This window comes from Leptonychotes weddellii, chromosome 16, assembly GCF_054177405.1.
Source record: "Leptonychotes weddellii isolate Sample4059 chromosome 16, ASM5417740v2, whole genome shotgun sequence".
Taxonomy (NCBI): domain Eukaryota; kingdom Metazoa; phylum Chordata; class Mammalia; order Carnivora; family Phocidae; genus Leptonychotes; species Leptonychotes weddellii.
This window is the reverse complement of record NC_138384.1, coordinates 16,719,196-16,745,119: the sequence shown is the minus strand read 5'-3', so window position 1 is coordinate 16,745,119 and position 25,924 is coordinate 16,719,196. Positions and strand designations below refer to the sequence as shown.

At 50.2% G+C, this 25,924-nt stretch overlaps 3 protein-coding genes across 7 annotated transcripts in view; 1 reads left to right on the top strand and 2 right to left on the bottom strand.

Annotated features, from left to right (window-relative positions):
* RANBP10 (RAN binding protein 10) overlaps nt 1–3,724 on the bottom strand; it is a 58,034-nt gene extending 54,310 nt beyond the window's left edge. For both annotated transcript variants that reach the window (XM_081806440.1, XM_081806441.1), the window contains exons 1-2: nt 3,459–3,724; nt 2,559–2,670 (exon numbers count right to left, since the gene is read on the bottom strand). In XM_081806440.1, coding sequence (XP_081662566.1) covers nt 2,559–2,670; nt 3,459–3,693 — 347 coding nt within the window. In that variant the 5' untranslated portion in view covers nt 3,694–3,724. The remainder of the gene's footprint in view (nt 1–2,558; nt 2,671–3,458) is intronic.
* A 138-nt stretch (nt 3,725–3,862) lies between these two features.
* TSNAXIP1 (translin associated factor X interacting protein 1) lies at nt 3,863–19,557 on the top strand. Of its 4 annotated transcripts, XM_031024544.2 has the most exons (16): nt 3,863–4,351; nt 7,667–7,766; nt 13,911–14,023; nt 14,172–14,298; nt 15,427–15,520; nt 16,087–16,283; nt 16,541–16,676; nt 17,111–17,280; nt 17,358–17,517; nt 17,594–17,724; nt 17,857–17,982; nt 18,114–18,266; nt 18,367–18,476; nt 18,691–18,817; nt 18,939–19,045; nt 19,250–19,557. In XM_031024544.2, the coding sequence occupies exons 1-16, from the start codon at nt 4,305–4,307 to the stop codon at nt 19,488–19,490; spliced, it is 2,139 nt and encodes a 712-aa protein (XP_030880404.1). In that variant the 5' UTR covers nt 3,863–4,304; the 3' UTR covers nt 19,491–19,557. The 4 variants fall into 4 exon arrangements, with proteins under 4 accessions (XP_030880404.1, XP_030880405.1, XP_006730165.1 ...); XM_031024545.2 differs by lacking the exons at nt 15,427–15,520; nt 16,087–16,283 and having other exon boundaries at nt 3,869–4,351; XM_006730102.3 differs by lacking the exons at nt 13,911–14,023; nt 14,172–14,298; nt 15,427–15,520; nt 16,087–16,283 and having other exon boundaries at nt 3,874–4,351.
* A 102-nt stretch (nt 19,558–19,659) lies between these two features.
* Nucleotides 19,660–25,223, bottom strand: CENPT (centromere protein T). Its single transcript, XM_031024548.2, has 13 exons — nt 25,057–25,223; nt 23,851–23,941; nt 23,626–23,713; nt 23,421–23,517; nt 23,163–23,299; nt 23,003–23,039; nt 22,643–22,791; nt 21,860–22,051; nt 21,254–21,562; nt 20,908–20,998; nt 20,160–20,336; nt 19,968–20,072; nt 19,660–19,890 (listed from the first exon to the last, which is right to left on the bottom strand). Exons 1-13 carry the CDS (start codon nt 25,179–25,181, stop codon nt 19,767–19,769), a joined length of 1,722 nt encoding a protein of 573 aa, XP_030880408.1. The 5' UTR covers nt 25,182–25,223; the 3' UTR covers nt 19,660–19,766.
* Between the last annotated feature and the right edge of the window lie 701 nt (nt 25,224–25,924).

Here is a 25,924-nt window from a genome sequence, read left to right as displayed (position 1 = left end):
GAAAAAAAAAAAAAAAAAAAGGATTTTCTCTCTCTCCCTCCTCCCTCTAAAACAAACCTTTAAAAAATAAATAAAATCTAAAAACAAACAAATAAAAAAAAGATACATTATCATCTGCTCCAGGCACTTTCCAGAGATGCCGTGAGGCTGGAACTAGATCATAAAGGAAAGCTATACAACTGGTTAACACCTGGGCCATGGACCAAACCCAGGTCAGAAACACACCTCCAATACTGATGGGAAACAAAAAATGAGCTGATCATTTCCTGCCCTATAACTTCCCTTGGCCTCCTCAAAACCACATCTGACCCCCCATACTAATATCTGGCTACATCCTAGCCATGAGACAGCTTTCAGGGATTCCATAAAGAGGCCACAAGGAGACATTCACTGACAGTGGTCAATTGAAGCAGGCCACTACAAGCATACAGGACCTGAGGTCTTGTTAAAACTGAGGTTTCCATGGGGCGCCTGGGTGGCTCAGTCGTTAAGCGTCTGCCTTCGGCTCAGGTCATGATCCCAGGGTCCTGGGATCAAGCCCCGCATTGGGCTCCCTGCTCCGCGGGAAGCCTGCTTCTCCCTCTCCCATTCCCCCTGCTTGTATTCCCTCTCTGTGTCTCTCCCTGTCAAATAAATAAATACATACACACATACATACATAAATAAATAAAACTGAGGTTTCCAGGGGCACCTGGGTGGCTCAGTCGTTAAGCGTCTGCCTTCGGCTCAGGTCATGATCCCAGGGTCCTGGGATCGAGCCCTGCGTCGGGCTCCCCGCTTTGCAGGAAGCCTGCTTCTCCCTCTCCTATTTCCCCTGCTTGTGTTCCCTCTCTCTCTCTGTCTCTGTCAAATAAATAAATAAATAATCTTTAAAAAAAATAAATTTCCAGGTCAGCCTAATGGCTGTATTTACCATGTATAAAAATGCTGGGTATAGAAGCTGGGAGAAGATGCCCAACTTTCTTTAAATTTGCAGACAAAAACTACAGTAAGGACAACTAACAAGACACAGGGCCTCTTCCAGCAAGATCCACTTACAACTGAAATGTGAAAAGCCAGTTGAAGGAATCTAGGTCTCTACATTTAAACACTCCCCTTCTGAAAAAGTGTTCTCTTTTCTCACTAGCTCAGCGGTTATCTATGATTAGGACTACAGAGAAAACAATTGATTTTCCTCCCTAAAGTCTAAGAAATGCCCCTCAGTCTCTTTGGCAATATGAGACTCCAGCCACTGCCATTTCAGTCTCTACCAGAACTATTTTTGCACTGTTTGTTTTAAGAGGCCATTCTCATTCACACTAGTTCAAGCACATTATATGTATATACGTGCTTTGATCAGATGGTGGGAAGGGAAAATAGAAACTTTAAAGCCCTCCAATAATATGTTTCCTATCTGTAAATTACGTAGATAGGAATAAAAGTGAAAAGATATTGTAATAGCATGCCATGATCAGAATTTCAGAATCATAGAATTCTGGGGTTAAAGGCAGCTTAGGTGCTGGCCTAGCTCCCCATAGTATAGACAAAGAGATTGAAGCTGCACCATCTACCCATGGCCACACAACCGTCCCAGGCAAGGATGATACAACTTCACTGAGGAAGTAGGCAAATCTCTGACTATAGCAGTCCTCCCCCAGCACAGCCCCTTGGCTGGGCATTTTGCATGCACCACAAGAGGGACAGTCCCTAAGACAGAGGAAGTACTTTGAATACTCAAGAATACATATTCAGGGTTGGCATGAAGGTCACTGGTATAGCTGGCAAACTTCCCACATCAGACCTAAGGTCTGATGAGGAAAGCCTTTCCAAGACAGCTGAAATCATGTTATTTCATAAGTTAAACACCTGGCTTTGTCACAATCAATGGGGAAAAGGGAGACTAGGAGAAAAAGGAAAAAAAAAAATGAGAAATCTCCCCCTCTGACTTCCGGGTGTCTGCTTAGATCACCCTAAAATAGGGAGCCTCCCTAATGCTGACTTTAATGAGGACCTTCTTAAAGCTGGTCCAACTGGTGTTCAAGTCCCTGGACTGAAAAACAAGTTTATGAGCAGCAAGGTCACCTGATTCTGACCATGCGCATGCTGTTTACCCTGAGATGACAGGCCAGTGGCTACCACAGCTGTGATGAATGCTGTGAAGACTCTACTATCCCTTTGAAGCCTACAGGGGCCTCTATGTGACTAAATGCCATAAAAAAGAAGCCTGAATGCAGCAAAAGTGTGAAAGGAGGGAAATCACAAATGCCACAGGACAGAGGGGTAAATCCCATTTTGGACACTGAATTGTTAATGTAAACTTGTTACTTGTTTCCCTGACCTGTGAGGTATCTCATTACATAATCACTAAAGAGAAGTCTTGTCCTCTACCCGCAATGCACCTACTTGCCATCAAGGGCTGCTGCTTAGACCAGGCCATGGCCAGTCAGGTAACAGAGGCAGCCCCACTATTCAACCCTCTGCAGCCCAGACCCATGCAGCTCAGCAGCTCACATCAGTCACAAGTGTCAGCCAGAAAAAGCTCAGTGCTGGGGAAAAGAAGGTGGTAAGAAGGGGCTTACCCATCTCTTCCTTTGCTGACAATCTTCACCTCAAAGTAATAAATGCCACAGGCAGCAGGTATGGGGTGGGTGGCACGCACTGAGGCAGCATCTTTGTGATTTTTGCCATGACCTAATAAGAGACAGCAAGGAAGAAATTTCAGCAGAAAGAAATTCAGATAAAATCCTCGTTCTTTTCTGCTCCATGGCAACTTCACCCCTTCATGGCCAGAGGAAGCCCTTACATTGTTCGAGGAATAACTAGACAACAACTGAGCAAACACATAAACCTCCCCACCTTTGGCTCACCTCCTGTGAAAAGCAGCCCTGCCAGAGACACTTTCTCCCATACAAACTAAAGGAGGGTACAGGCAATGTGGATTCATCTGAGAGATTCCCAAGTGCTGCTGGCAGTCTCTCCAGAACACAGACAGCCCACCTGGGAGATCAGGGGAGGAGGAGGCAGATCTGGAAGTCCACCCCCCTCAACTTTAGTAAAGAACTCCAAGCTCTGTGATATCTGGCAGGTGAGCAAGCCCATAGGCCTCTGGCTAATGAAGGGGATGTGACCACCCCCTTCTTCTGACACTCCCAAAACTAAGCAGTGATGAAAGGCCCAACAGGAATTGGAGCTATCCCAGGATAAGCAAGAAGGTCCTCGGGTGGAAGGTCCAGCCCAGCACTGGGTTTGGACACCTGTTGCAGTTCTCTTGACATCGGGTGTCTCAGGGCACAGCAGTCTAGGCAGTAGACCCTCGGCCTGGTCAACCTCAAAACCTTGGACACCCCGCAGGGGCCAAGGCCTAAACCGGAGCACCCAGGCCGGGGAAGGGACGTGATGGGGTAGGGGCCGGGCATCAGAGCCGCCCGGCAGATGCTCTGGTCTTCCCCTCCACCCCCCTAGGCCAAACAGGCCGATACCTTTGTAGTGGACGCGGAGGTTGCCCTGGGAGAGGCCGATGTAGTTGTACTTGTCCTTGGGGCTCCAAGAGCGCGGCAGTGGCGTCTCATGCTGGTTGACCGCGGGGTACAGGCGCTGAAGGCGCCGGCTCAGCTCCTGCTCCCCCGGGGACGGCAGCCCGCCCCCAGCGCCCCCGCCAGAGGAATCTCCAGCCTGCGGGCTCCCAGCTCCCGGGTCCGCCGTCGCCGCCGCCATCTTGGAGGGAGCTGCTATTGTGTCACTGGGGGCGGGGAGGAGAGGGACCAGATCCTCCACGCTCAGCCAATGGCTGACGAGCCTACCGAGGCAGCAGGGAAACCGAGGCCGAGTCCGACACCTCTCTTTGGACACTGCCACACCTCGCAACATTTCGGACTCCATATCCCACAATGCAGAGCTCCCCAGAGGCAGGACAACCCGGGCTCGTACGGAACTTTGGAAGATGTAGTACAAATCTGTTCAGTCGTGAGCCTGTTTGGCGGAAACTTCGGGAAACCAAAAACTACAATTCCCGCTGGCAACGCGGCTCCAGGCCTTCAGTTCACCGCCCTCCCCCATGGCCTCTGTTTATCGCCCCCGCCTCAATTCTGATAGCTAGGGTCAAACCCACTGTAGTGATTGACTGAGGGGACCCTGCTCCCGGGTCCGAGGCCACCTTTGCTAATTGGCTTTCCTCCCAGCCTGCGGGCTCGGGGAGAGGGGGCATGGCACAACATTGACCCCGCCCCCGCCGCTGGGATGCTGGGGCCTGGTCGCCATAGCGACGGGCAGTACACTACCACAGCTTCCCCAGCCGCGGATGCAGGCTGCCCGGGTGCCGGAGGGTCATGGCCTCCCCGAAGCCGCGGTGCTCCAGCTTCGCGACCACGTCGAGGTAGGCGCTGGCCGGACTGAGGATGGAGAGGGCGGTTTGACAACTTCCAGAAGGAGAAATGCCTCTGTCAATTTGTCCGGGGCTTCAGGCCCCACAGGATCGGTGGTGCAGAAACGGAATGAGGACTGACTTAGCCCCTGAGGACATTTCGCGCTAGCAAAAGGGCCGGCGCACTTTATCATTAGTAAAGCCAGCATGTATTAAGCATTTATTATGTGCCAAATGATTTATATATGGCACATTTAACCTCACAACTCTATGAGGTAGTAATATCTCCATTTTACAAATGAGTAGAAGCCTGGAGAGAGCATGTGTTTTACACGTTTATAAGTGGTGGAACTGGAATTTGAACCCAGCTACATGAGACTTCTGAACCTGAGCTCTTAGCCACAGGGATAAACTGCCTCTTCACCCATTGGTTTATGTAAAAATGCTTGTCGAATTGCTGTCTATTCGGGGGTTGCAGCCTCTGGGCACTGCAAAATATGACAACAAACTCTATTAGCCAGGAAAGCCACAACGTGTACACATTAAAACAAAAATTTGGGGCGCCTGAGTGGCTCAGGTGGTTGAGCGTCTGCCTTCGGCTCAGGTCATGATCTCCCGGTCTTGGGATCTTCTCCAGGTGGGGCTCCCCGCTCAGTGGGGAGTCGGCTTCTCCCTCTCCCTCTGCCCCTCCCCCTGCTCGTGCTCTCTCTCTATCTCTATCTCTCTCTGTCTGTAATAAATAAAATCTTTTTTAAAAAAATTTTTTTTAAATTTTAAATTTGGCTAAATATCTTTCTAGCTTTGGGAACCCAGAGAAGTCTCTTAAGTGCCGGGCCTCTGTTTCTGTATCTCAAACATGGGGATGATACAACCCACTTCACAAACATTGTTAGGAAAATTTAGGCAGAATAAGTGAAGCTGTCATCACAGCTTTTGCATATACTAAGCATTCAGTAAGTGTTTAATGAATGTGGTTTCTCCCTTTTACTCATTACGAGTGCAAAAACCTGATCTCACCTAAACTCTAATCCTTCAGGGTTTGCTGCCGCAACAAAGAAAGACTACAAAGGTCAGGAGGGGCACCTAGGTGGCTCATTCGGTTGAGTGTCTGACTCTTGATTTCGGCTCAGGTCATGATCTTGGGGTTGTGGGATCCAGCCCCACATCAGCTCTGTGCTGGGCGTGGAGCCTGCTCAAGATTCTCTCACTGTCCCTCCTCTCCTCCCTCTCTTAAAAAAAAAGGAAATTATTTGCCAATTTAATTATTTTATCCAGAGCTAAAATGAATCTACAAGAACCATGCAGCAGGCTTGAGAAAGAGTGTTGTTACCCAGCACAGGAATGATTTAGGAAACTGCCGTCATGTTTGAAAGGGATATGAAACAGATTCTGGAGAATAAATGCCCATCTATTTTAAGAAGGAAGCAAAATGGGGGCACTTAGCTGGCTCGGTTGGTGGAGCATGTGACTCTTGATCTCCGGGTTGTGAGTTTGGGCCCCATATTGGGTGTAGAGATTACTTAAAAATAAAATCTTTAAAAAGAAGAAAGAAGAAGAAGAAGAAGAAGAAGAGGAGGAGGAGGAAGAATGTAATTGCTGAGGCTGAATTTGGTAGCAGTACAAAATATCATTGATTCCTGTCCATATTCTTCACCAGTATTCAGTAATGTACATTGGGCATTGGGCCAAGCTGTTTCCCTTAGAGGCACAGTATGTGTGTCCTCTCCAGCTCCTCTTAGAGCAGGGCCAGGATGATGAAGGATAGGCTAGACCTTGTACTATAAATGTGCGAGCAGATCCTCTAAAAGGGACCTTCAAATTGTGTATTTCCCAGGGTGCCTGGGTGGCTCCATCAGTTGAGCATCTGCCTGTGGCTTGGGTCATGATCCCAGAGTCCCAGGATTGAGTCCCAGGATCGAACCCCCATCGGGGCTCCTTGCTCAATGGGGAGTCTGCTTCTCCCTCTGCCCCTCACTCTGCTCATGCTCTTTCTCTCTCAAATAAATAAATAAAATCTTTTTAAAAATTGTGTATTTTTTCCCTGAGGGAGGTTTCTGTTCCCCATTGGCTTTCTCCTTTCATCCTCACATCCCTGCCACAGTAGCTTTGTAGATAGAAGTCAGCAGCTTGATTTCACTCAATACCAGAACATACCCCTGTCAAACCCATTGCCTGCCATCTGTTAGATAACTTGAGTTTTCTCCACCTTTAAAGTAGAAATATAGGGGGGGTACCCGGCTGGCTCAGTCAGTAGGGCATGTGACTCTTGATCTTGGGGTTGTAAGTTTGAGCCCCACATTGGATGTAAAGATTACTTAAAAATAAAATCTTAAAAAAAATAAAATAGAGGGGCACCTGGAGGCGCCTGGGTGGCTCAGTCAGTTGAGTGTCTGTCTTCAGCTCAGGTCATGATCCCGGGGTCCTGGAATTGAGTCCTGCATTGGGCTCCCTGCTCAGCTGGGAGCCTGCTTCTCCCCCTATCTGCCACTCCCCTGCTTGTGCTCTCTCTCTGTCTGTCTCTCTGTCTGTCTCTCTCTGTCAAATAAGTAAATAAAATCTTTTAAAAAATTTAAAAATACAGTGTAAAGTGTTAGAGGGGCACCTGGGTAACTCAGTTAAGCGTCTGCCTTCAGCTCAGGTCATGATCTTAGGGTCCTGTGATGTCAGGCTCCCTGCTCAGCGGGGAGTCTGCTTCTCCCTCTGCCCCTCCCCCCACTCATGCTTGCTTGGGCACTCTCGCTCTCTCTCAAATAAATAAAATCTTTTTTTTTTTTTAAAAAAAAGAAAGACTTGTCTCCATTTCCTTATGAGCAAACTAGGTTGAGAGAGGTTAAATGACTTGCCCAGGGGTTCCTATTGGAACCCCAGATGTCAGCCCCCATGCCCTTCAGACAGTAAGTGCAGGTTGGGGACTCACACCCCAGCTCTTGGACCTCAGGCCCTGTGCTTCTTGTCCTGTAGCACCTGCTTTTGGTATCACACCCCCAGAATGTATCAGAGTCACAAACATGAAACTCATCTGAACATTGAATGAAAGTGTAAGCCCACAGAGTTTTCTGGGCTCATGGTGAGGCTTTCCTGTCACTGCAGGGATTGGTGAGATTCTCAGCATGAGAAGGTTTCCGGGAATGTTGGAAAATGTTTTGGGCCCAGGGCCAGGAGCTTGTTGGCAGCATCTCTGGGAATCTGTGGGCAGTACTGGGAAGACCCAGAGCCTAGATCTGCAGCAGAGAGAAGAGGCCATGTCTTGTAGATCTGGGAAGGGTGGAGGTGCTCTCCCCACTCAGGGCTCTGTCACCTACCACTGTCTTCCCCTTTTCTGTGCAGAACACACATGCGGCCTTCAGGAGAGACCATAGATGACTCCTTCGTCACAGAAACCAAGAACACCCAGAATCGCAAGCTTTCTCAGAAACGGAAGACACTGGTTAGTGCCAATGTCTTGTTGGAAACCCAAATTTCAGCTCTTGGACGCTATCTGCCTCCCTCTCTGCAACCCAAAAGCACCATGCATCTGAAACATGCCTCCCAGAGTGGCTTCTCCCCAATTAAGGGAGTGTGGCTCACAGAGGCCAGGCCAATCAAGCTCTGAGGTAGGGGTGTGCACACTGGCTGCACCTCATCTGAAAAGCCCTTCCAGACCTCCCCTGGCAGAGAGAGAAGCAGCTGCTGTCCACGGACACCCTTCCCCTGCAACTCAGCATTCTGGAGTGGACCTCATTTTTTCATTCAGCCTAATGTATTCCAGGCATTGTGCTAGATGCTGGGATGGTCACACCAGATCTGCCAAGGTCCTTCAGGGCTATGACTGTATCTTTTTTTCTGTATGGCCTTGGTTCCTGATAGGATACTTGAGTGGTGGGCATATGTTGAGAGCTCCATAATGCTGTGAGTATATATGTGAAGGCAGGAGTAATGGGATGTTCCCCCCTCGTGTTGCTGGCTCTGGGTTGGAAGTAGAGACTCTACTAGTCTCAGGAAATGTCCTTCCTCCATTCCTGTTCTTTTAAGTTTTTATATAAAAATGAATGCTATCTCTATCTTGGGGCACCTGGCTGGCTCAGTTCGTAGAGCATGTGACTCTTGATCTCTGGGTGGTGAGTTCAAGCCCCACATTGGGCGTAGAGCTTACTTTTTAAAAAAATGAATGCTGTCTCATTAAGTACTTTTGGGTTTTTGTTGATATGATCATAGGATTAGCAAACAGCCATTATGGGAATCAGATAAAAAGCACATTTTATTTTATTTTTTTTGAAAAACCAGTTTAGCAAACTGATAACTCCAGCTCACAGTGGAGCATTATGGGCTGTGTGGTGGTTTCCTTTGTGTGTGTCCTGTATGGGTAATTTAGGGACACATGGGCCCCACACATTGTTAGGATGGAGACTCCCAAAATGGGGATCCCGACTCCAGAGAGGGAAAGGGGGTCAGTGTGGACTCTTCGTGGAGACCAAGCGCAGCCACGGCTCCAGAACGCGGGGTGACTTGCGGCACATGCTCCCCACTCCACTCAGCCGCCACCCACACCATGTAGCTGGGTTCCCCCTCTTTCGTGCAGCGGCAACACCGCCACTCTTCACCACTAGGGGGCATTGTTCTCTCCCTCCGCCCTGCAATCCTTCCCCACCCACCACCCCTGCCCCGCCCCGTGGCCGCCCTTCCCGTTTCCACCTGCAGGGAGAAGCAGAGAGCATGGAGCGCCGGGGAACACCTCTTTCCACCCATCTCCTGGTGGAGCGCAGCTGGTAATGATAACCAAGACCCGGAAGCCGTGCTTGCCCAGGAATCAATGTACGGTGACCACGTTTTCTCTCCGCAGAAACGGCAGACAGAACGCAAGGATTGGCTTTTTGAAAGTCTGAAAAACGTATTAATTCACTAGGGTCAGGTGCTTGTTTGACAAATTCCCCGGTGTCTTTCAGGGTTACTTGGCACTTTTATAAAAATCACATCCCTCTCCCCAAAAAAATCACATCAATTTTGACAAATTTCAAAAACATTTTTTTTTCTGGCCTGATGTTTAACAGTTCGACTTCTCTCGTTTTTCCAATTTGTCTATTTATACTTTTATTTTTTTTAAAGATTTTATTTATTTATTTGAGAGAGAGACAGATAGTGACAGATAGCGAGAGAGAGCACAAGTGGGGAGGAGAGGGAGAAGCAGGCTCCTGCTAAGCAGGGAGCCCAACGTGGGGCTCGATCCCCGCACCCTGGGATCGTGACCTGAGCGGAAAGTAGACGCTTAACCGCCTGAGCCACCCAGGCACCCCATCTTTGTTTTTTTTTGTTGTTGTTGTTTTTAATTTGAGAGAGAGCGCACAAGTGGGGAAGGGAGCAGAGAGAGAGAGAGGGACAAGCAGACTCTGTTGAGCGCAGAGCCTGGGACAAGGCAAGGGGCTGGAGGCTCAAACCCACCACCCTGAGATCATGCATGACCTGAGCTGAAATCAAGAGTGGGGCACTTAACTGACTGAGCCATCCAGGCGCCCCCATAGCTCTTTTCAAACAGAAAGAAAACTTAAGGCTTTCTTTCCTAATAGCAAAAGTATTTTAAGCAATTAAAATAAATACCAGGGCGTGCGCCTGCGTGACTCAGTCAGTGAAGCGTCTGCCTTGAGCTCAGGTCATGATCCCAGAGTCCTGGGATCGAGCCCCGCATCGCATCGGGCTCCCTGCTCAGCGGGAAGCCTGCTTCTCCCTCTCCCTCTGCCTGCCGCTCCTGCTTGTTGTGTTCTCTCTCTCTGTCAAATAACTAAAATCTTTTTAAAATCTTTGATAAATAAATACATACATACATTCCAGGGCACCTGGCAGGCTCAGTCAGTAGAGCATACAACTTTTCATCTCAGGATTGGAGCCCCACATTGGGGGTAGATATTACTTAAAAAATAATTAAAGGGGTGCCTGGGTGGCTCAGTCCATTAAGCATCTTACTCTTATCAGAGCTCAGGTCTTGATCTCAGGTCACGTGGAGCCTACTTAAAATTAAATAATTTAAAATTTTTTTTAAATTAAAATAAATAAAATAAATACCTTGTGAGCGCTGCTCTGATCATGTCCCAAACATTTTGAACATGTAATTTTAACATTCTTTTTTTCTTAGGTTTATTTATTTTTAGTAATCTCTACACCCAACCCGGGACTTAAACTTATGACCCTAATATCAAGAGTCCCATGCTCCTCCAACTGAGCCAGCCAGATGCCCCCATTATTTCTATAACATGTTGTATTCTAAGAAGTTAATGGGTCAAGAAAAATAGAAATTTCTTGTTAAATTTCAAAATAGTTAAGGGGCACGAAGGGGGCTCTCATATTGAATTAAACATTGAACTCTAATTCAATTTTCTTTTCTTTCTTTATTAAATATTTTATTTTTTTAAAAGATTTTATTTATTTGACAGAGAGAGACACAGCGAGAGAGGGAGCACAAGCAGGGGGAGTGGGAGAGGGAGAAGCGGGCCTCTCGCTGAGCAGGGAGCCCAATGTGGGGCTCGATCCCAGAACCCCGGGATCATGACCTGAGCCGAAGGCAGACGCTTAACGACTGAGCCACCCAGGCACTCCTATTAAATATTTTATTTTTAAGTAATCTCTACACCCCAACGTGGTACCGAGATCAGGAGTCGCAGGCTCTACCAATTGAGCCAGGCAGGCGCCCCCAATTTTCTTTTTTTTTTTTTTTTAAAGATTTTATTTATTTATTTGACAGAGAGAGACACAGCGAGAGAGGGAACACAGCAGGAGGAGTGGGAGAGGGAGAAGCAAGCTTCCCGCGGAGCAGGGAGCCCAATGCGGGGCTCGATCCCAGGACCCTGGGATCATGACCTGAGCCGAAGGCAGTTGCTTAACCAACTGAGCCACCCAGGCGCCCCTGGACATCTGTTTTTACCTACTTGTGCTTATTCCCTAATTTCAGGCTTTACTTAACCCTTAGAGCTATAGCATTAGCATATTTCTATGTTAAGCCTTTATGTAATCATTTCATGACTGCTTCTATTTTTAGACACTTAGGAGTTTTCTAATTTCTAGACATTTAGGAATTTTCTAACTTTTTCACAGTTATAAGGCTGTGAGGACTGCCCCTTCTGCATAAAGCTGCTGCTCTATCTCTGTCTCCCTCTACACTGACCACCCCACGCCTCAGCCTCAGGCGGCCTGCTGTCCTTGGGCATTCACCTCTATTCATAGCTCTTTAAAGATTTTTTTTTTTTTTGCAGAAAGAGACACAGCGAGAGAGGGAACACAAGCAGGGGGAGTGGGAGAGGGAGAAGAAGGCCTCCCGCCGAGCAGGGAGCCCGATGCGGGGCTCAATCCCAGGACCCCCGGACTATGACCCAAGCCAAAGGGAGATGCCCAACGACTAGGCCACCCAGGCGCCCCTATTCATAGTTCTTTAAAACATGTGCTGTTTCCCTGAGGTGTTGGTGCTACCCAGGATGTCTTTGTGCCCCACCTCTAACCCTGATGACACACACCCTCTCCCAGATGACCTCAGCTCCTCTTATATACTCATTCAAGCTTTACTGAATGAACATCACAGACATCACCACCTCCTATAAGATGATTAGCTTCCCCTGGTCCCCATGTCCCTTCTAGTCAGGGTTTGCCCCCTCCTGGTAATCTGCATTGGCTTTAGCCACTACCTGCTGACTTGTGATGATCAGTTCACTTGTCACCCCACCTCCATCATACCCCCGGCTTCCCTCATATCCCTAGAACCTAGCAGGGGTTCGAGAATGTATTATGGCCCCAGTAATGTCTGACGAACAAATGGATGACTGAATGGATGAACTACAGAAGTGAGCTTCACTGGGTCAGAAGCTCATTTTTTTCCCCTTAAGTTTTGAGTATTTCATGAAAAGTTTAAAAAACCAGCCCATGGGGCTCCTGGGTGGCTCAGTCATTAAGCGTCTTCCTTCGGCTCAGGTCATGATCCCAGGGTCCTGGGATCGAGTCCCACATCGGGCTTCCTGCGCAGAGGTAGCCTGCTTCTCCCTCTCCTCCCCACTTGCGCTCTCTCTCGCTATCTCTGTCACTTCTCCATCTCTCTCTCTCAAATAAATAAATAAAATCTTAAAAAAAAAATAAAACAGCCCATACATATTAACTGCTTCCACTCCCTACCCCTGCTCAAGGTTCAAAATGAGATCCCACTGCTTCAGGGCACTCCCACCTACCTTCCCCCAACTCAGGGGTTACAGCTTAGTCTCCTCCTAGGGTCCACAGCTCCCCATGCTGCATCTCTGCAGTCCTATATGTGTGTCAGTCCAGGCATGAGGCTGGGCCTGCCCTCCTCTATCTGTCTCTTTCCCTGGACTGTGCTGTGGGGCAAGGGCTGGTACATATCGGGACTCACATCTGTTTTCATATATGCAATACTCACTGACATACAGAAGAGAAGAATAGCTCACCTTTACTGAATTTCAAGGGGGTGTCTTAAGTCTGTGTAAACCAACTTCATGTTTTCTCACTGCATCCTCACATTAATACAGTGCAAGGGGAACTAAAACCATCCCCATTTTACAAATGCAGAGACTGAGGTTCAGAGAAGTTAAGCCTGTGGTCACACAGCCAATAAGGGATATCTGGCTTTTTAACCTAAACTCTACCTCTAGGGCCCATAGTCTTAATTATGAACCATATTAAGAAATGCTAGGGAGGGGCACCTGCCTGGCTCAGTTTAGGTCATGCGACTCTTGATCTCAGGGCCATGAGTTCAAGCCCCATGTTGGGTGTGGAGCCTACTTAAAAAAGAGACAGAGAAGGAACCATGAGAGACGATGGACTCTGAAAAACAAACTAAGGGTTCTAGAGGGGAGGGGGGTGGGAGGATGGGTTAGCCTGGTGATGGGTATTGAGGAGGGCACGTTCTGCATGGAGCACTGGTTGTTATGCACAAACAATGAATCATGGAACACTACATCTAAAACTAATGATGTAATGTATGGGGATTAACATAACAATAAAAAAATTTTAAAAAAAGAGAGAGACAGAGAGAGATGTTGGGGAAAAAATCAAGAGTAGAGGGAGGTGGGGTGCCTGGGTGGCTCAATTGATTAAGTGGTTAAATGTCTGACTCTTGGTTTCAGCTCAGGTCATGATCTCAGGGTCTTGGGATTAAGCCCTGCGTCTGGCTCCATACTTGGTGTGGAGTCTGCTCAAGATTCTCTCTCCCTTTCCCTCCTCCTCTGACCCTCCCCTGTGTGCACGTACTCTTTCTCTCGCTCTCAAATAAGTAAATAAATAAATAAAATCTTTAAAAAAAAAAAAAGAGTAGGGGCTCCTGGGTGGCTCAGTTGGTCAAGCTTCCAACTCTTCATTTTAGCTCAGGGCATGATCTTGGGGTCGTGGGATCGAGCCCCACGTGGGCTCTGCACTCAGTGGGGGTCTGCTTGAGATTCTCTCCCTGTGCCCTCCCTATGCTTGCACATGCATGCATGCTCTCTCCCCCTCTCTCTCAAATAAATCAATCTTAAAAAAAAAAAAAAAAGAGTAGAGGGAGGAAGATGGAGAGGAGCATCAGGAAAGGGAGCAGTGTTGCCATGGTAACCCCACCCGTCTCTTCCTGCAGTCCTGTCAGTTCTCCATTGGTGACCAACTGTCCCCATGGCCCACATACACCAGTGCTCAGACCATTCTGCATAACCGAAAGCCCTGTTCATATGATTATCGGAAACGAGCAGGGTAAGCTGGGGTCAGCCCCATGGTGGATGGACTGGTAACAGACCCAGCATTGGACCCAGAGACAGCACAGGGGTGTGTGCTGCCCCAGATTAATGATGCAAGAGCACTGTGGGGTGCCCATCACATCTCATCCCACCATCCCCTGCAGTAGCTGGCTGAAGCAGCCCCTGGGCATTACTAAGCCGAGGTACCTGGAGCAGCTAGAGAACTACCTACGCAAGGAGCTCCTCCTGCTGGACCTGAGCACAGATTCTACCCAGGAGCTGAGGCTGCAGGTTAGAGCCACAGAATAACTGTGGGGAGGGTGGGAGGACAGGTGGGAAGAAACCTTACTCACTAGGACTGAGAACTTCAGACTTCAGGAGAGACCAGCCTCTCCCAGCTCTTTTGGGGTCCCCATTCCTGGTAGGGGAAACATGTTCTATGACAAAGTTAGTGAAACATGTTCTATGACAAATTTAGTGAGCAGGCAAACCTCTCCTGAGGTTTGATTTTCCACACCTGAGTCAGGTAGTAGACTGGATGCTGTCTCCAGTCCCTTCAGCTCTGTGATCAGTGCCTTGCATGGGTTGTTGGACATCAGTCAATGGAGCCTGAATCCTGGCAGTTGGGCAAGAAGGGGTCATACAGCGTTCACCAGCCTAGGGATGACAGACCCAAGCTTGAGGAACTCAGCTCAGATACATAGAAAAACTTAGATGCACATTAGATTCTAATACATATTAAGGAGGGAATCACCGAATTCGTGCTCAGACAGGGATGATGACAGGGAATCCCTCACTTCTGACTTAGTCACTGACAGAAGCATTTGCTGAGCATCATCTGTGTGCCAGGACCTGAATGGGGCCTTGAATACAATCTCACAGGCTGAAGGTACTTCATCAAGGAAGCAGAACTTCAGAGAAGGCATATAGCTATGAAGTGGTGGGGCTGGGATATGAACTCAGGGCTGATTCCAGAGCCTATGCTAATTCCAGTACATAATGCTGCCTCCAAAAACTTCTGTGTCCAAATGGAACAAGAAATGACACTTCTGTTTGGTCAGAATACAAGGCTAGAACATTTGATCTCCTCCTGCCTCCACAGGTCTGTAAGATAGCAAGAGGTAAGAGGCCAACTGAGGCACAGTGCTTGGAGAAGGCTGGCTGCCTGGAGAGCCAGCGTGGGGTGGCCCTGACCCAGGTCATCTGCCAGGCTTCAGAGATAGTATCAGGAGAGACCTCCAGAAAATAGTTGAGAGGGACAGAGCTGCCCTTCACCTTCCTGGCACTGAGAGACCCAGGTGGTGCCCTGGGGCATTTATTTGAATAGGGGTCACCTGGCAGCTTCTTGCTACAATACTTCTAAGCTTAAGAGAGTGGCAGCTATAGGCCCGGAGGTGACAGGTCCCCTTTTCTTGCCAGCCTTACAGAGAAATCTTTGAGTTCTTCATAGAGGACTTTAAAACGTACAAGCCATTGCTATCCTCCATCAAGAATGCGTATGAGGTGATGCTGGGTAAGACTACAGCTTCTGTGCCTGGATCCAGTCTGGAAGGCATGGAGAGGATTCTACTCTCACCTTCTGGGGCTGTGCAGAAGTATTGGGGCAACTACTAACTGGGCCTTGAGGTCACCAAGCCTTGCTCAGCTTTTTTGCTTACACTGTCCTGTGTGATAGAGCACCTGACTACCTCCTGTCCTTGGGAAACATGGTAAAGCAGTATCTGTAGGAAAGAAAGCAACTTTACTATTAAGAGTGAAGCCCAGGAGGGAGTGAGTACCTCTGGGAAATGATGAGCCTCCCAACCAGGCACGGGAGGTGCTGGGCATGGTACAGCTGCAGGACTAAAGGCTATAGGGAGAAAGGGCATAGATGAAACCCCAGTCCTCAGCCAGACTCTACCTCTGGTTTAAAAGCAAATGTAGGAAGGCCTCAAACAGGGGTGATGCTTTGTACAAAGCATGCATAGACACCTGGAGTTTGCAAGAGACATAGCCACTCACTGTGACCTTAGGATCAGTGTCTCCTGACTCTTTGTTCTCTGTGGTCCCAAAGGGACTCTCCCACCTGTCCCTGCTTAGCCCACCAGAGGGAGAAGATTCGGGCTCTGGAGCCCCTGAAGGCCAAGCTTGTCACTGTGAATGAGGACTGCAATGAGAGGATCCTGGCCATGAGGGCTGAGGAGAGATATGAAATCTCCATGCTGAAGAGGGAGAAGATGAATTTGCTAAAACTCATTGACAAAAAGAATAAGGAGAAAATCTCATTGCAGAGCGAGGTGAATGGGAGTAGTGTGGTGACCAACTCTCTGAATTCCTGCTCCCCCACCCTAGGGATGATCTGAGGTCTTGGGCACTAAGGTGTCTCCTTAACTCTCTACCCTTCTGCCTGGACTGATATACTGAGCCACCACCTTGTCTCCTCCCTCCACCTTTCCCGTTTCCAGGCCCTGATGGGGCCCACTCAGCACCCATCCCATCCCCTTTGATGGCTAGCTATGTACAGGCCCCGACCACACAGCAACCTTCCCAACAGGTATCCAAACTGAGAAAGAATTTGGCTGAGGAGTACCTGCGCTACCTCAGCGAGCGAGATGCCCGCAAGATCCTCATTGCAGACCTGAATGAGCTGCGGTACCAGAGGGAGGACAGGTCACTAGCCCAGTCGCCAGGTAAGCCTGAGGTGGGTTTCTCTCCCCTGAGGAGGTGCTAGAGAGGAGTCTCGCCACTCATCCCCATTCGTTCAACTCTCTTAATATCTGTTCATTCCATCCCCATTCACAAAGCGGGGATGTTCTGCTGCTGCCTGGGTCTATTTATCTTTTGAGTTGGACTGAGAGTCTTAGACTCATTGTTTAAGTAGGAAACAATTATTGTCTGCTGAGGCAGCCTAGGCTCCCTCAGAGCAGGACAGGCCTGGTACCCCATGTCCTCGGCTTCTCTATTTAGGCCTGAAGTTCTAAGCTGTTAGTGCTGTGGGAAAGACCCAGGGGTTCCCAATCAGGGAGAGAAGGACCTAGGACCAGGCCCTGAGGGACACTCTAAACCTGCCCTGGGCTACAGGCCCTAGAGCCAGGGTGAATCAGGCTGGCGGGTACTCTGGCAGGCATCTGGGGGGAGGACCCTGTGAAGTTAACACTGGCTCTGAAGATGGCCCGGCAAGACCTGACCCGCACGCAGATGGAACTCAACACCATGAAGGCCAACTTTGGAGATGTGGTGCCCAGGAGGGACTTTGAAATGCAAGAGAAGACCAACAAGGAACTGCAGGAGCAGGTATAGGTACTGGTGGGTGGGCAGGGCAGGGCAGGGCCACGCAGGTAGGTAGCAAGGATCAATCACCTTGTCCACAGCTGGACAGCCTGAGAGGTGACTATGAAGAGGTCTGCAAGGAGCACGAGATACTGCTGCAATTGCATATGACCACACTGAAGGAGCGGGACCAGTTTCATTCTGAGCTCCAGGAGATCCAGCGCACCTCTACGCCACGGCCTGACTGGAGCAAGTGCGAAGGTAATGATGGCCACTGTGCTCCCAGGGACTGCTCAAGGATGTGGTTTGGACTCCAGCTCCCTCTCTGCACCTGCAGATGTGGTGGCTGGGGGCCCAGATCGCTGGCAAATGCTGGCTGAGGGCAAGAACAGCGACCAGCTGGTGGATGTGCTCCTGGAGGAGATTGGCGAGGGGCTGCTCCGGGAGAAAGACTTCTTTCCTGGTCTGGTAGGGGTCTCTGGGCTCGGGAGGCTTGGGGCCAGAGTCAGAACAGCCAGACCTTGCTAAGACTTGAGGTTCTGGGGAAACCATCTGGGGCTCTGCCTGGGCCCAGAGATGAACTGACACTCTCCTTTCCAGGGCTATGGGGAAGCCATCCCTCCTTTCCTTCGATTTGATGGCCTTGTGGAGAACAAGAAGCCAACCAAGAAGGATGTCATAAACCTCCTCAAGGATGCCTGGAAGCAACGTCTTGTTGAGGAGCAGGTCAGATCTCATGGGCCATTTTGGCTTGGTGTGGCCTCCAGAGTCTTCCAGGGGGTTCCATTGGGATGTTAGGGAGAAGGGCCAACCCACCATGGGGCAGGCTTACTAAACAGTCATTTCCCACCCTGCAGAAAGAGAAATTCCCAGATTTCTTCTTCAGTTTCCTGGAGCATCGCTTTGGACCTGGTGAAGCCATGGCCTGGGCTTACACCATTTTTGAAAATATCAAGCTCTTCCGCTCTAATGAGGTCATGAGTCAGTTCTATGCAGTCTTGATGGGAAAGGTGAGGTTGGGCCTGGCCCTCCCTTTGTCCCCGTCATAGGCCAGCTCTGTCCCTACCACTCCAGGAAGCAGCAAGTTAGTCAATGCTTCCTTCCCTGTAGAGGAGCGAGAGTGTATACATCAAGCAGAAGGAGACAGTGGCACAGCTGCTGAAGGAGATGACAAATGCTGACAGTCAGAATGAGGGGCTGATAACCATGGAGAACTTAAGGTGAGAGGCTGGTCCAGCCACCCCAAACTCCTGTCCAACATTTCATCTGGCCAGGCTCCCAGATGTGCAGGGGAAAGGGGAGCCTGGCAGGAAGGGCTCACAGCCTCAGCACTTGTTGTGTCCTTTTTGAGCATTAGTGGGGCTGGCAAAGGGGTACAGGAAGATGGGTGAGAAGGCCTCAGCCAGGCCTGTTGGCCCTTGTGTCTCCCCACAGCACTGTCCTCAAGAGCACCTTCCCCTTCAAGAAGGAAGAGAAAATTCTGGAGTTGATGGAGGCAGGAGGCTGGCATCCCAACAGCAGCAATGCAGACTTGATCAACTACCGCTTGTTATTTATAGAGGTACCCACCTCTATATGTGTATGTGGTGGGCGGGGGTTGTCCAGGAACTTGCCCAGCTCTGCCCTAGCCTCTGCTGGACCCCAACCAATGTGTTCTCACCCAGCCTTGTGGCCCCTCCCAGGATGAAGAGGGCCAGAGTATGCCCTTTGTACAAAAGCTGTGGGAACAGTATGTGGATGAAAAGGATGAGTACTTACAGGAACTAAAACAGGAGCTGGGCCTGGAACTGTGAGTACCTCCTGAGGCCCTTAGGCCCACTTAGCCATAGGCAAGTCCCTATGCCACAGGGTGGCATCTCAAGGCCTTGGATCTCCCTGTGTACTGAGCTTGCTGCTGGGCACTATATACTGCTTAAGCTCAGCAGAGGGCACCTTGGGGTCTGGGGTGCAGAAAGGAGGGATCAAGGCCTATCTCTCTTTCTTTGTGCGGTAGCCATGATGAGGTAACCCTACCCAAGGTACGTGAAGCCCTGATGAACATCGATCCCAGCCTGGACAAGCAGACCCTAAATGGCTACTTGAGCGGGGCCTTCCAGGTCCCCAGGACAGAAGTGCCTGAGAAGGGTGAAGAGAAGGAAGATGGCATTGTGGTACAGGTCAAGATTGCCCTGGAACGGCTTCAGATGACTGACATCAGGCGCATGGGGTCTCGAGAGCAGGAGCCTGCAAGCTAGGGCCACTATGGGCAGCCTTAGTGCTCCAGTGCTGCTAACCTCTGACTTTTAATATAAAATTATTTGTCTGAACCTATTCTCCAGGTTATGCTGGGGAGTTGAGGGGAGGGAGGGAGGGGAATTGGTCCTGGCCTGGCTGGCCACAGGATATACACCAAAACACAGCACATTCTATTTGTGACACTTTATTGATGCTGGGGAGGTGGGGAGGAGACCTGGAAGAATATGTGCGGCAGTCCCCGAGGTGGGGACTGGGCAGGTGTTGAGGCCTGGCCACTACTGGGCAGGGAAGACAGAGTTGCCACTGAATGCACAAGGGATGAGCAGCTGCCGGTACTCCAGGGGCAGGTGCCGCTCCACAAGCACATGCAGTGAGACTTGGTCGTTGACCAGGCCCTGCCTGTAGCAGAGGAGGATAGAGATAGAATCAGGGCCAACACTCCCACACTCAGCGCCTCCCTGCTTCTGCCCACTTACCTTCGCATCAGTAGTTCCAGGTCCTCCGGCCTCACAGTCTTGCGGCCGGCATGAGCAGCAAATACCTCCAGGTCGTCACAAAGATGCTGGAAATACTTGTCCAGGCTGCCAAAAGGGTTGCGGTAGAACAGACTGAACGGTCTATTGATGATCTGAGGGGTCCTCTCCCTACCCTGAGTGTCCAGAACTCACCACTTCTCCACCATCTCAAGAGCTGCTTTCTCCATGGGCATCTTGGAATAGAAGCTAAAGAGTTTCACATAGTGGCTCAATCCAGTCTTGTGGGGATCTTGACGGGGCCTGGGGCCAGGGGTTCGGGCCCTGGGAGGAAGCCTGGTCGATAGAGGCTCCAGAGGCTCTGAAGATAAGCTAGGGGCAGGAGTGGATAGTTAGCTAAAATGCTGCCCAAAGAGGCTCCTAATCAAAAACAAGTCTTATTGGCTCCTGCGAAGACTAGGGCCCATGTGCTCCTTGGCTAATGTGGACCAATAGCTCTGTCTGCTGGGAGGCAGTGTGGACAGGGGGCCACACAGAGGCCTGGTCTTTCCCTGGGGCCCTGACCCAAAGTCCTAGTCTAGACTCATTACACAAGCTAGTACTTGCTCAGGCCCTAGACCCTCAGGCCCCTAGACCCTCAGGCCCTAGACCCTCAGTCTGTTGCTGCCTACCTGATTCTGCTAATCATCCTCCAGGAAGCCTTCTCTGACTACATACTGACTTAGCCACTTCCCTCTACCCAGGTTCCTCTAAGAACCTGGAAGCATGCACCAAGATGACACATGTACTCAGTGAGCCCCACCTAGCCCACCTCAGGGTGCTCTCTTGAGTGATCATCTGCATACCAACGGGAAGGGGGATAACCCTTTGATGCTCAATGCCAAGCTCAGAAGCCTACCCCCTTCCCAAGAGGTCCATGCAGAACAAGGTCATGGGATCTTACACTGCAGTGCTAGGCGGTGGGGCTGGCTCAAGAAACTGAGGTCGCCTGGCCTGAAGAAACTCAGTGGTGCTGGAGGCCAACTCCGTACTTGCTGTAGAGAAAGGGCAGGATTAGAGGGGGCTCAGGCTTGACTATCTCACCCAACCGTCAAGGCCCACAGCTTCCTTTTCCTGTTCCTCAAGGGCCCCACCTAGCTCTGGCCAGTCAAGCAATGGGCCCCTCAGAGTCTCCCTGACCCAACACCACTTGTACCCAGAAACACAACCTAGGGGTACAACTCCTCAGATTAGAGACTGAACACAGTTGTCACCCACTCACTCCCTCATCCCTGCATTGGGCCCCTTACCTGTCCTACCAGAGATGTCCTCATCTCCTGAAGATCCTTCTGGCTCCTTGGCCTCAACAGCTTCTGTCATTTCTCTGTATCCCTTAGACTTTTCTGTCCTGACAGATCCTTGTGTTCCTGTTGTGTCCATCACTTTGCTCACACTCAGACCTTCCTCCATCCTTTCCTCTGCCTCCTCACCAACTCCATCCTGTAAGGGCTCTACTCCATCTTCTCCAGAAATAGCACTGCTGTTGTTTGGGAAGCTCACAGCAAGGGCATCAACCTTCTTTGCCTTTGCTGCTAGAAGTTGGGCTGGTTTTCTAGGATCTGAATCAAGGGAGAAAATATAGGTTAGAGAAGCAGTAGGGCAAGGCTGTAGCTCTGAGAAGGATAAAGCTAGAGTAGTAAACCTGGTCTAGGTCACTGAGGAGAAATGTCCAGAGGCAGACACAGGGTACTTGTTTGTGGAGTATCCTGGTCCAAAACCGACTCTGCTCTGACATATAAGAGGAATTAACAACGAAGGGACTCTGCAGAGCACACATATAGGCCTGAGGAGGGAAAAGCACAAATGCCAATTTTCATCCAAGGCTTAGCTCTTGGCCACATGCCCCACATACTCACTGTGGTTCTGCAGCCTAGGCCCACTGCTCTGTGTCCTGTGACTGACAGCCCTCTCAGCATCTTCAGCTTCAGTGCAGGGCAGGGAGTGGTACACACTGGGGGAACGGCCAACCAAGGGCTGGGAGAAGGGCTGAGTGTCCTCCAACACGGTATCCATTTGTAGGGTGGCAACAGGGGTTCTGAGGCTATCACCTGGAAATGAAAGGCCAGTTGACACTCTGTTTTCCAGGCCTACCTGCCGCTACCCACTCACCAGGGCCTGGGCAGTGGGTCCCATGAGTCTGCCCCAAGTGGCCTTCAGAAAAAACTACCTAGTACTCTAAGCCTTATCCTCCTTCCACAGGTCTCTTTGCTTACCTTCCTGCTTCTTAGCCTGGCATTCACACTCTCCACATCTTGTCCCACCAAAACTGCTCACCTATGCCTCCACACTTTTCACTCTGCTAAGAACCCTCCTCTTACTCTAGTGAACTTGACTTGTTTTCTGAAATCACGCTGCCTGGTCAGTTCTGACTGGCCAGCTGATCCTGAAACCTGACCCTTATCTATCTCCCAAGAAGCTCCAGCTACCACACCACACCTTTCCTACCCTCAGCTCTGTAGCTTCTCAAGAATATGGGATCCTAGAAGATACTGGGAGCAGCACTTTGGAGAAAGAAAGCAGAAACTCCTCATAGACCTACTGGCAAGCTTGCTCACTGTGCTTGACTTGACAGAGAGAGGAGTAATCCTGGACTCAGCAGCACCTCCTAAAGGGGAGGGAGAGGGAAATCTCAACCTTACCTGGAGAAGCCAAGGCCAAAGAAGTATCTCGCAGATCCTGCAAAAATGCACCCACATCTACAGCTCGGCGGGTAGGAGGTCTGCGAGCCAAACCAGGCCTCTGCACTGATTGGGGCTGGAGAGGTGTGGCAAAGGTCAAATTGAGGGAGCTGGTGGGAGGGAGGAGGCACAAAGGAAAGTCAGGTATCTGAGGCCCAATTTTTAGGAGAATTCCCCCATCTGCCCTGGGGCTCTCATCTCTTAGTACTCAGCCATGATGCTATGAAGCTAAAACTGGCAGGGACCAGTAGGCCAGATTCCATCACAATCAATACCTCCCTCTCCAAGCCTTTCCACCAACCCCAGGATAGGCAACAGTACCTGGTGAGGGAGGAGGCACTGGCATTCCCACGAGGCTCTGCAAGAGAATTTAAAAATAAACTATGGTAAGTTACCAGGCTCATGAGAGCCCTCTCTCAGGCCTCCCCAGCCTTTCTAGAGGGCAAGAGAGGGTGGCCAAAGGTATTGTCCAGGGTCTTACCTTGGGAGAGAGGCAGTCCCTGGTCCATTCCTTGCTGAAACACTGACAATCTTAGCCTCTGCTTCCTCCTGCCAGGAGCCAGAAGACCTAGAGCCAGGGTTGTGGGGGGCTCAAGCTCAGGAAGTTGCAGCTCCAGGCTACAAGGATGAAACTTATCTCAGACAGGCCAGGAAGCCTAATACTGGCTTCTGGGGCCCTCAAGAGACTCCTGATCAGAGCTGCCCAACATCCCAGTAAAGGGAAGAATTCACTGTGCACCTGCCCCGACTGCTTTCCCGTCTAGAGGACTGGACCACTTGCGGTGTTGGCACTGGCTTCACCACAGACTCTGGCATCATGATGGAAGATTCTGGGGCTGCAGAGACAGCAAAGAGAGGGTAGGGATGGCAGGGCAGTCTGCCCTGAGTGAGGGATACCAAGGGACTGGTGTCTAACCCTGATCAGCAAGTTAGTGTTTACTCACCAGTTAGAAGGATGTTCTTCAGCAGAGTCCGGGGTGTCTGTTCCTCCAGGTTCCCACTGGTATGAACATGGGCCAATCTGCCAATAGACTGGGTAAAAGCACCAAGCAATTTTTCTGTTCCTTTGCCTTGAGATTCCCTCAAGGTGGGCTCCAGAGCAGAGCTAGACCTCAGAGGCCCCTGAAGGCAGCAAGAGCCCTGTAGTGGTCAGTGGGCTGGGCACTTACCCTGGCTCTATGGGAACGCCGCCTCACATTCATCTTTGTTGGGCTGCTCAGCCTCCTGGAGGAAGGTGTTTCAAGTAGGGCTTTCTGGGCACTGCGTAAAGACCAACAGCTCTAAGAATTAAGTAGGGAGAGGGAACTAGAGGATGCAGAGATGTGCTTTCATCAGGGATATTGGCTTGAAGCCCTTTTCCCTCAAGGCCAGGGATCCAGCCCCTCCCACAGCCTCTGTTTCTAGCTCTATATCAACAGCTCTGTGGATGAAGGGGAACCTAAGGGATATGGGAAGAAAGGGAGACCATAATGATCCAGCCAGAGGGAGGGGCTGAGGAAGGCTTTACAGAACTGACTCTGTTAGAAGCAGAGGCCACACAGACAAGAGGAGCAATTAGAAGAATATTCATTCCTGACATTAATATAACAAATCAAAAAGGATATTTAAATATTTTGAAACCATTTAAGTACTTGTCAGGGTTTCACAGCAACTTCTACATTGGTCACTCCAGCACTGGTCTCCGTTCCAGTCCCTCTCAGATTCCCAAAGCACAGCTCCCACCTCATCACTTATAGGTCTAAAACCTACAATGAATAGCTTCCCAGGGCCTATAAAAGAACTGCACTGCCCCAGTCTGGCAGATGCCAACTCCCACACCCTCTGCACCAGGAGCTCACCATAGCCCTCATCCACTGCCACTGCCACCAGGTCAGGCCAAATTCCCTGCTCCCTAGCAAAGCATCTTTCTAGTTCCTGCCTCCCGAATTCTGCCCAGGCTGTGCTCTCTAGCTCCTTTCCCACCTTCCAGCTGGGAGTTACAGGGAAAGGGGACTGAATGTGCAGGGAAAAGTGGGGACCACAGAGGAGGCAGTTCAGGGCAGATGCCTGGACACACTTTGGGCTGGTGTGGGGGGAAGGTGTGGCCCAGAGAACAGTAGAGAAGGCCAGATTCTGAGCGCCTAGAGGCAGAAACCCAAAGACGCCAGCAGAGTTGAGCTTTGTAGTCCTGAGACCTGGCAGCCTGGAGTCCCGGGGGTGGGGGCACAAACTGTAAAGGGTGGACCCAGTTCTCAGAACCCGGGGCCCTGCGGCTCTCCGAGACTCAGTTTCCTTCTCCAAACAGGGTCAGCGCTGGATCCCGCTGAAGCCTGACCCCCCTCCCCCCGCCCCAATCCCTATGGTTGCTCACACGCTCGGGCAGCGCTCTCCCTTACCTAACTCTAGCACTTCGGCGTCGCCGCGGGGTGCGCGTATCCGCAGTGTCCAGCACGCGCCGCAACAGCGTGCGAGTCGTAGGCTCGCTCTCACGGTTGTAGCTCTCTGCCATCGTCTCTGCCATCCGCTTCTAACCGCTGAGGTAGCTGAAGCTACCGCCTTCCCGCCGCAGCATTTAAGCCAACTCTCGCGAGGCTGCCGCACAGCCTCACGGGAGTTGCAGTTCTAACCCTACCGCTCAGAGGCGCGTGGTGCGTGTAGTGGTCGTTCGTTGTAAGCTCCGGACTTGGAGGCACGTTTACCTGGGAGTGCACCTGGGCAAATGTGTGCAACCAGTCGAAGCCTTGGTTTCTGTAAGTTGAGGATAATACCCACCTAATAAGGGGCTTGTACTGATTCAATGGAATATATATATATTTAAAGTTTATTTAAGTAATCTCTACACCCGAGGTGGGACTGGAACTCACCACCCCGAGATCAAGAGTCCTCTGCACTATAGACTGAGCCAGCCAGCGCCCCTCAATGAGATAATGTTTAACTCAGTGTCTGACATATAGTAAGCCCATCCTCAATAAATAGCAGTCATTATTATTAGAATGTCTTATTCCTATCTCCCTCTGGAGTTGAGGAGAGACACTTGGGCCAGGAAAAAATAATTTTATCCTATATGTGACCTGGTCAGATTTGCATTTGTGAACACCACTCTGCCTTAGAAGAGACCAATTTGAAGACCCAAAGGCTAGTTTGCTGTTTGTGATCCAGTAGAAATGATCTCCAAACATGTGCAATTTTGAGATGAATTTTGGCCCTCAAAAGTTCTGATAATGCTAGAGACTCTATTACCATATTTTCACCAAGATAGCCTCC

Bases quoted from the DNA above. Each gene is read 5' to 3' on its own strand.
- CENPT (XM_031024548.2), bottom strand. From the start codon at position 25,181: ATGGCAGAGACGATGGCAGAGAGCTACAACCGTGAGAGCGAGCCTACG. The intron at 23,942-25,056 runs GTAAGGGAGAGC...GTCTTTACGCAG, and splicing joins CGCCGAAGTGCTAGAGTTAG to TGCCCAGAAAGCCCTACTTG. The intron at 23,714-23,850 runs GTAAGTGCCCAG...GCTTTTACCCAG, and splicing joins GGCGTTCCCATAGAGCCAGG to TCTATTGGCAGATTGGCCCA.
- TSNAXIP1 (XM_031024544.2), top strand. From the start codon at position 4,305: ATGGCCTCCCCGAAGCCGCGGTGCTCCAGCTTCGCGACCACGTCGAG. The intron at 15,521-16,086 runs GTAAGACTACAG...GTCCCTGCTTAG, and splicing joins TGCGTATGAGGTGATGCTGG to CCCACCAGAGGGAGAAGATT. The intron at 18,477-18,690 runs GTGAGAGGCTGG...GTCTCCCCACAG, and splicing joins ATAACCATGGAGAACTTAAG to CACTGTCCTCAAGAGCACCT.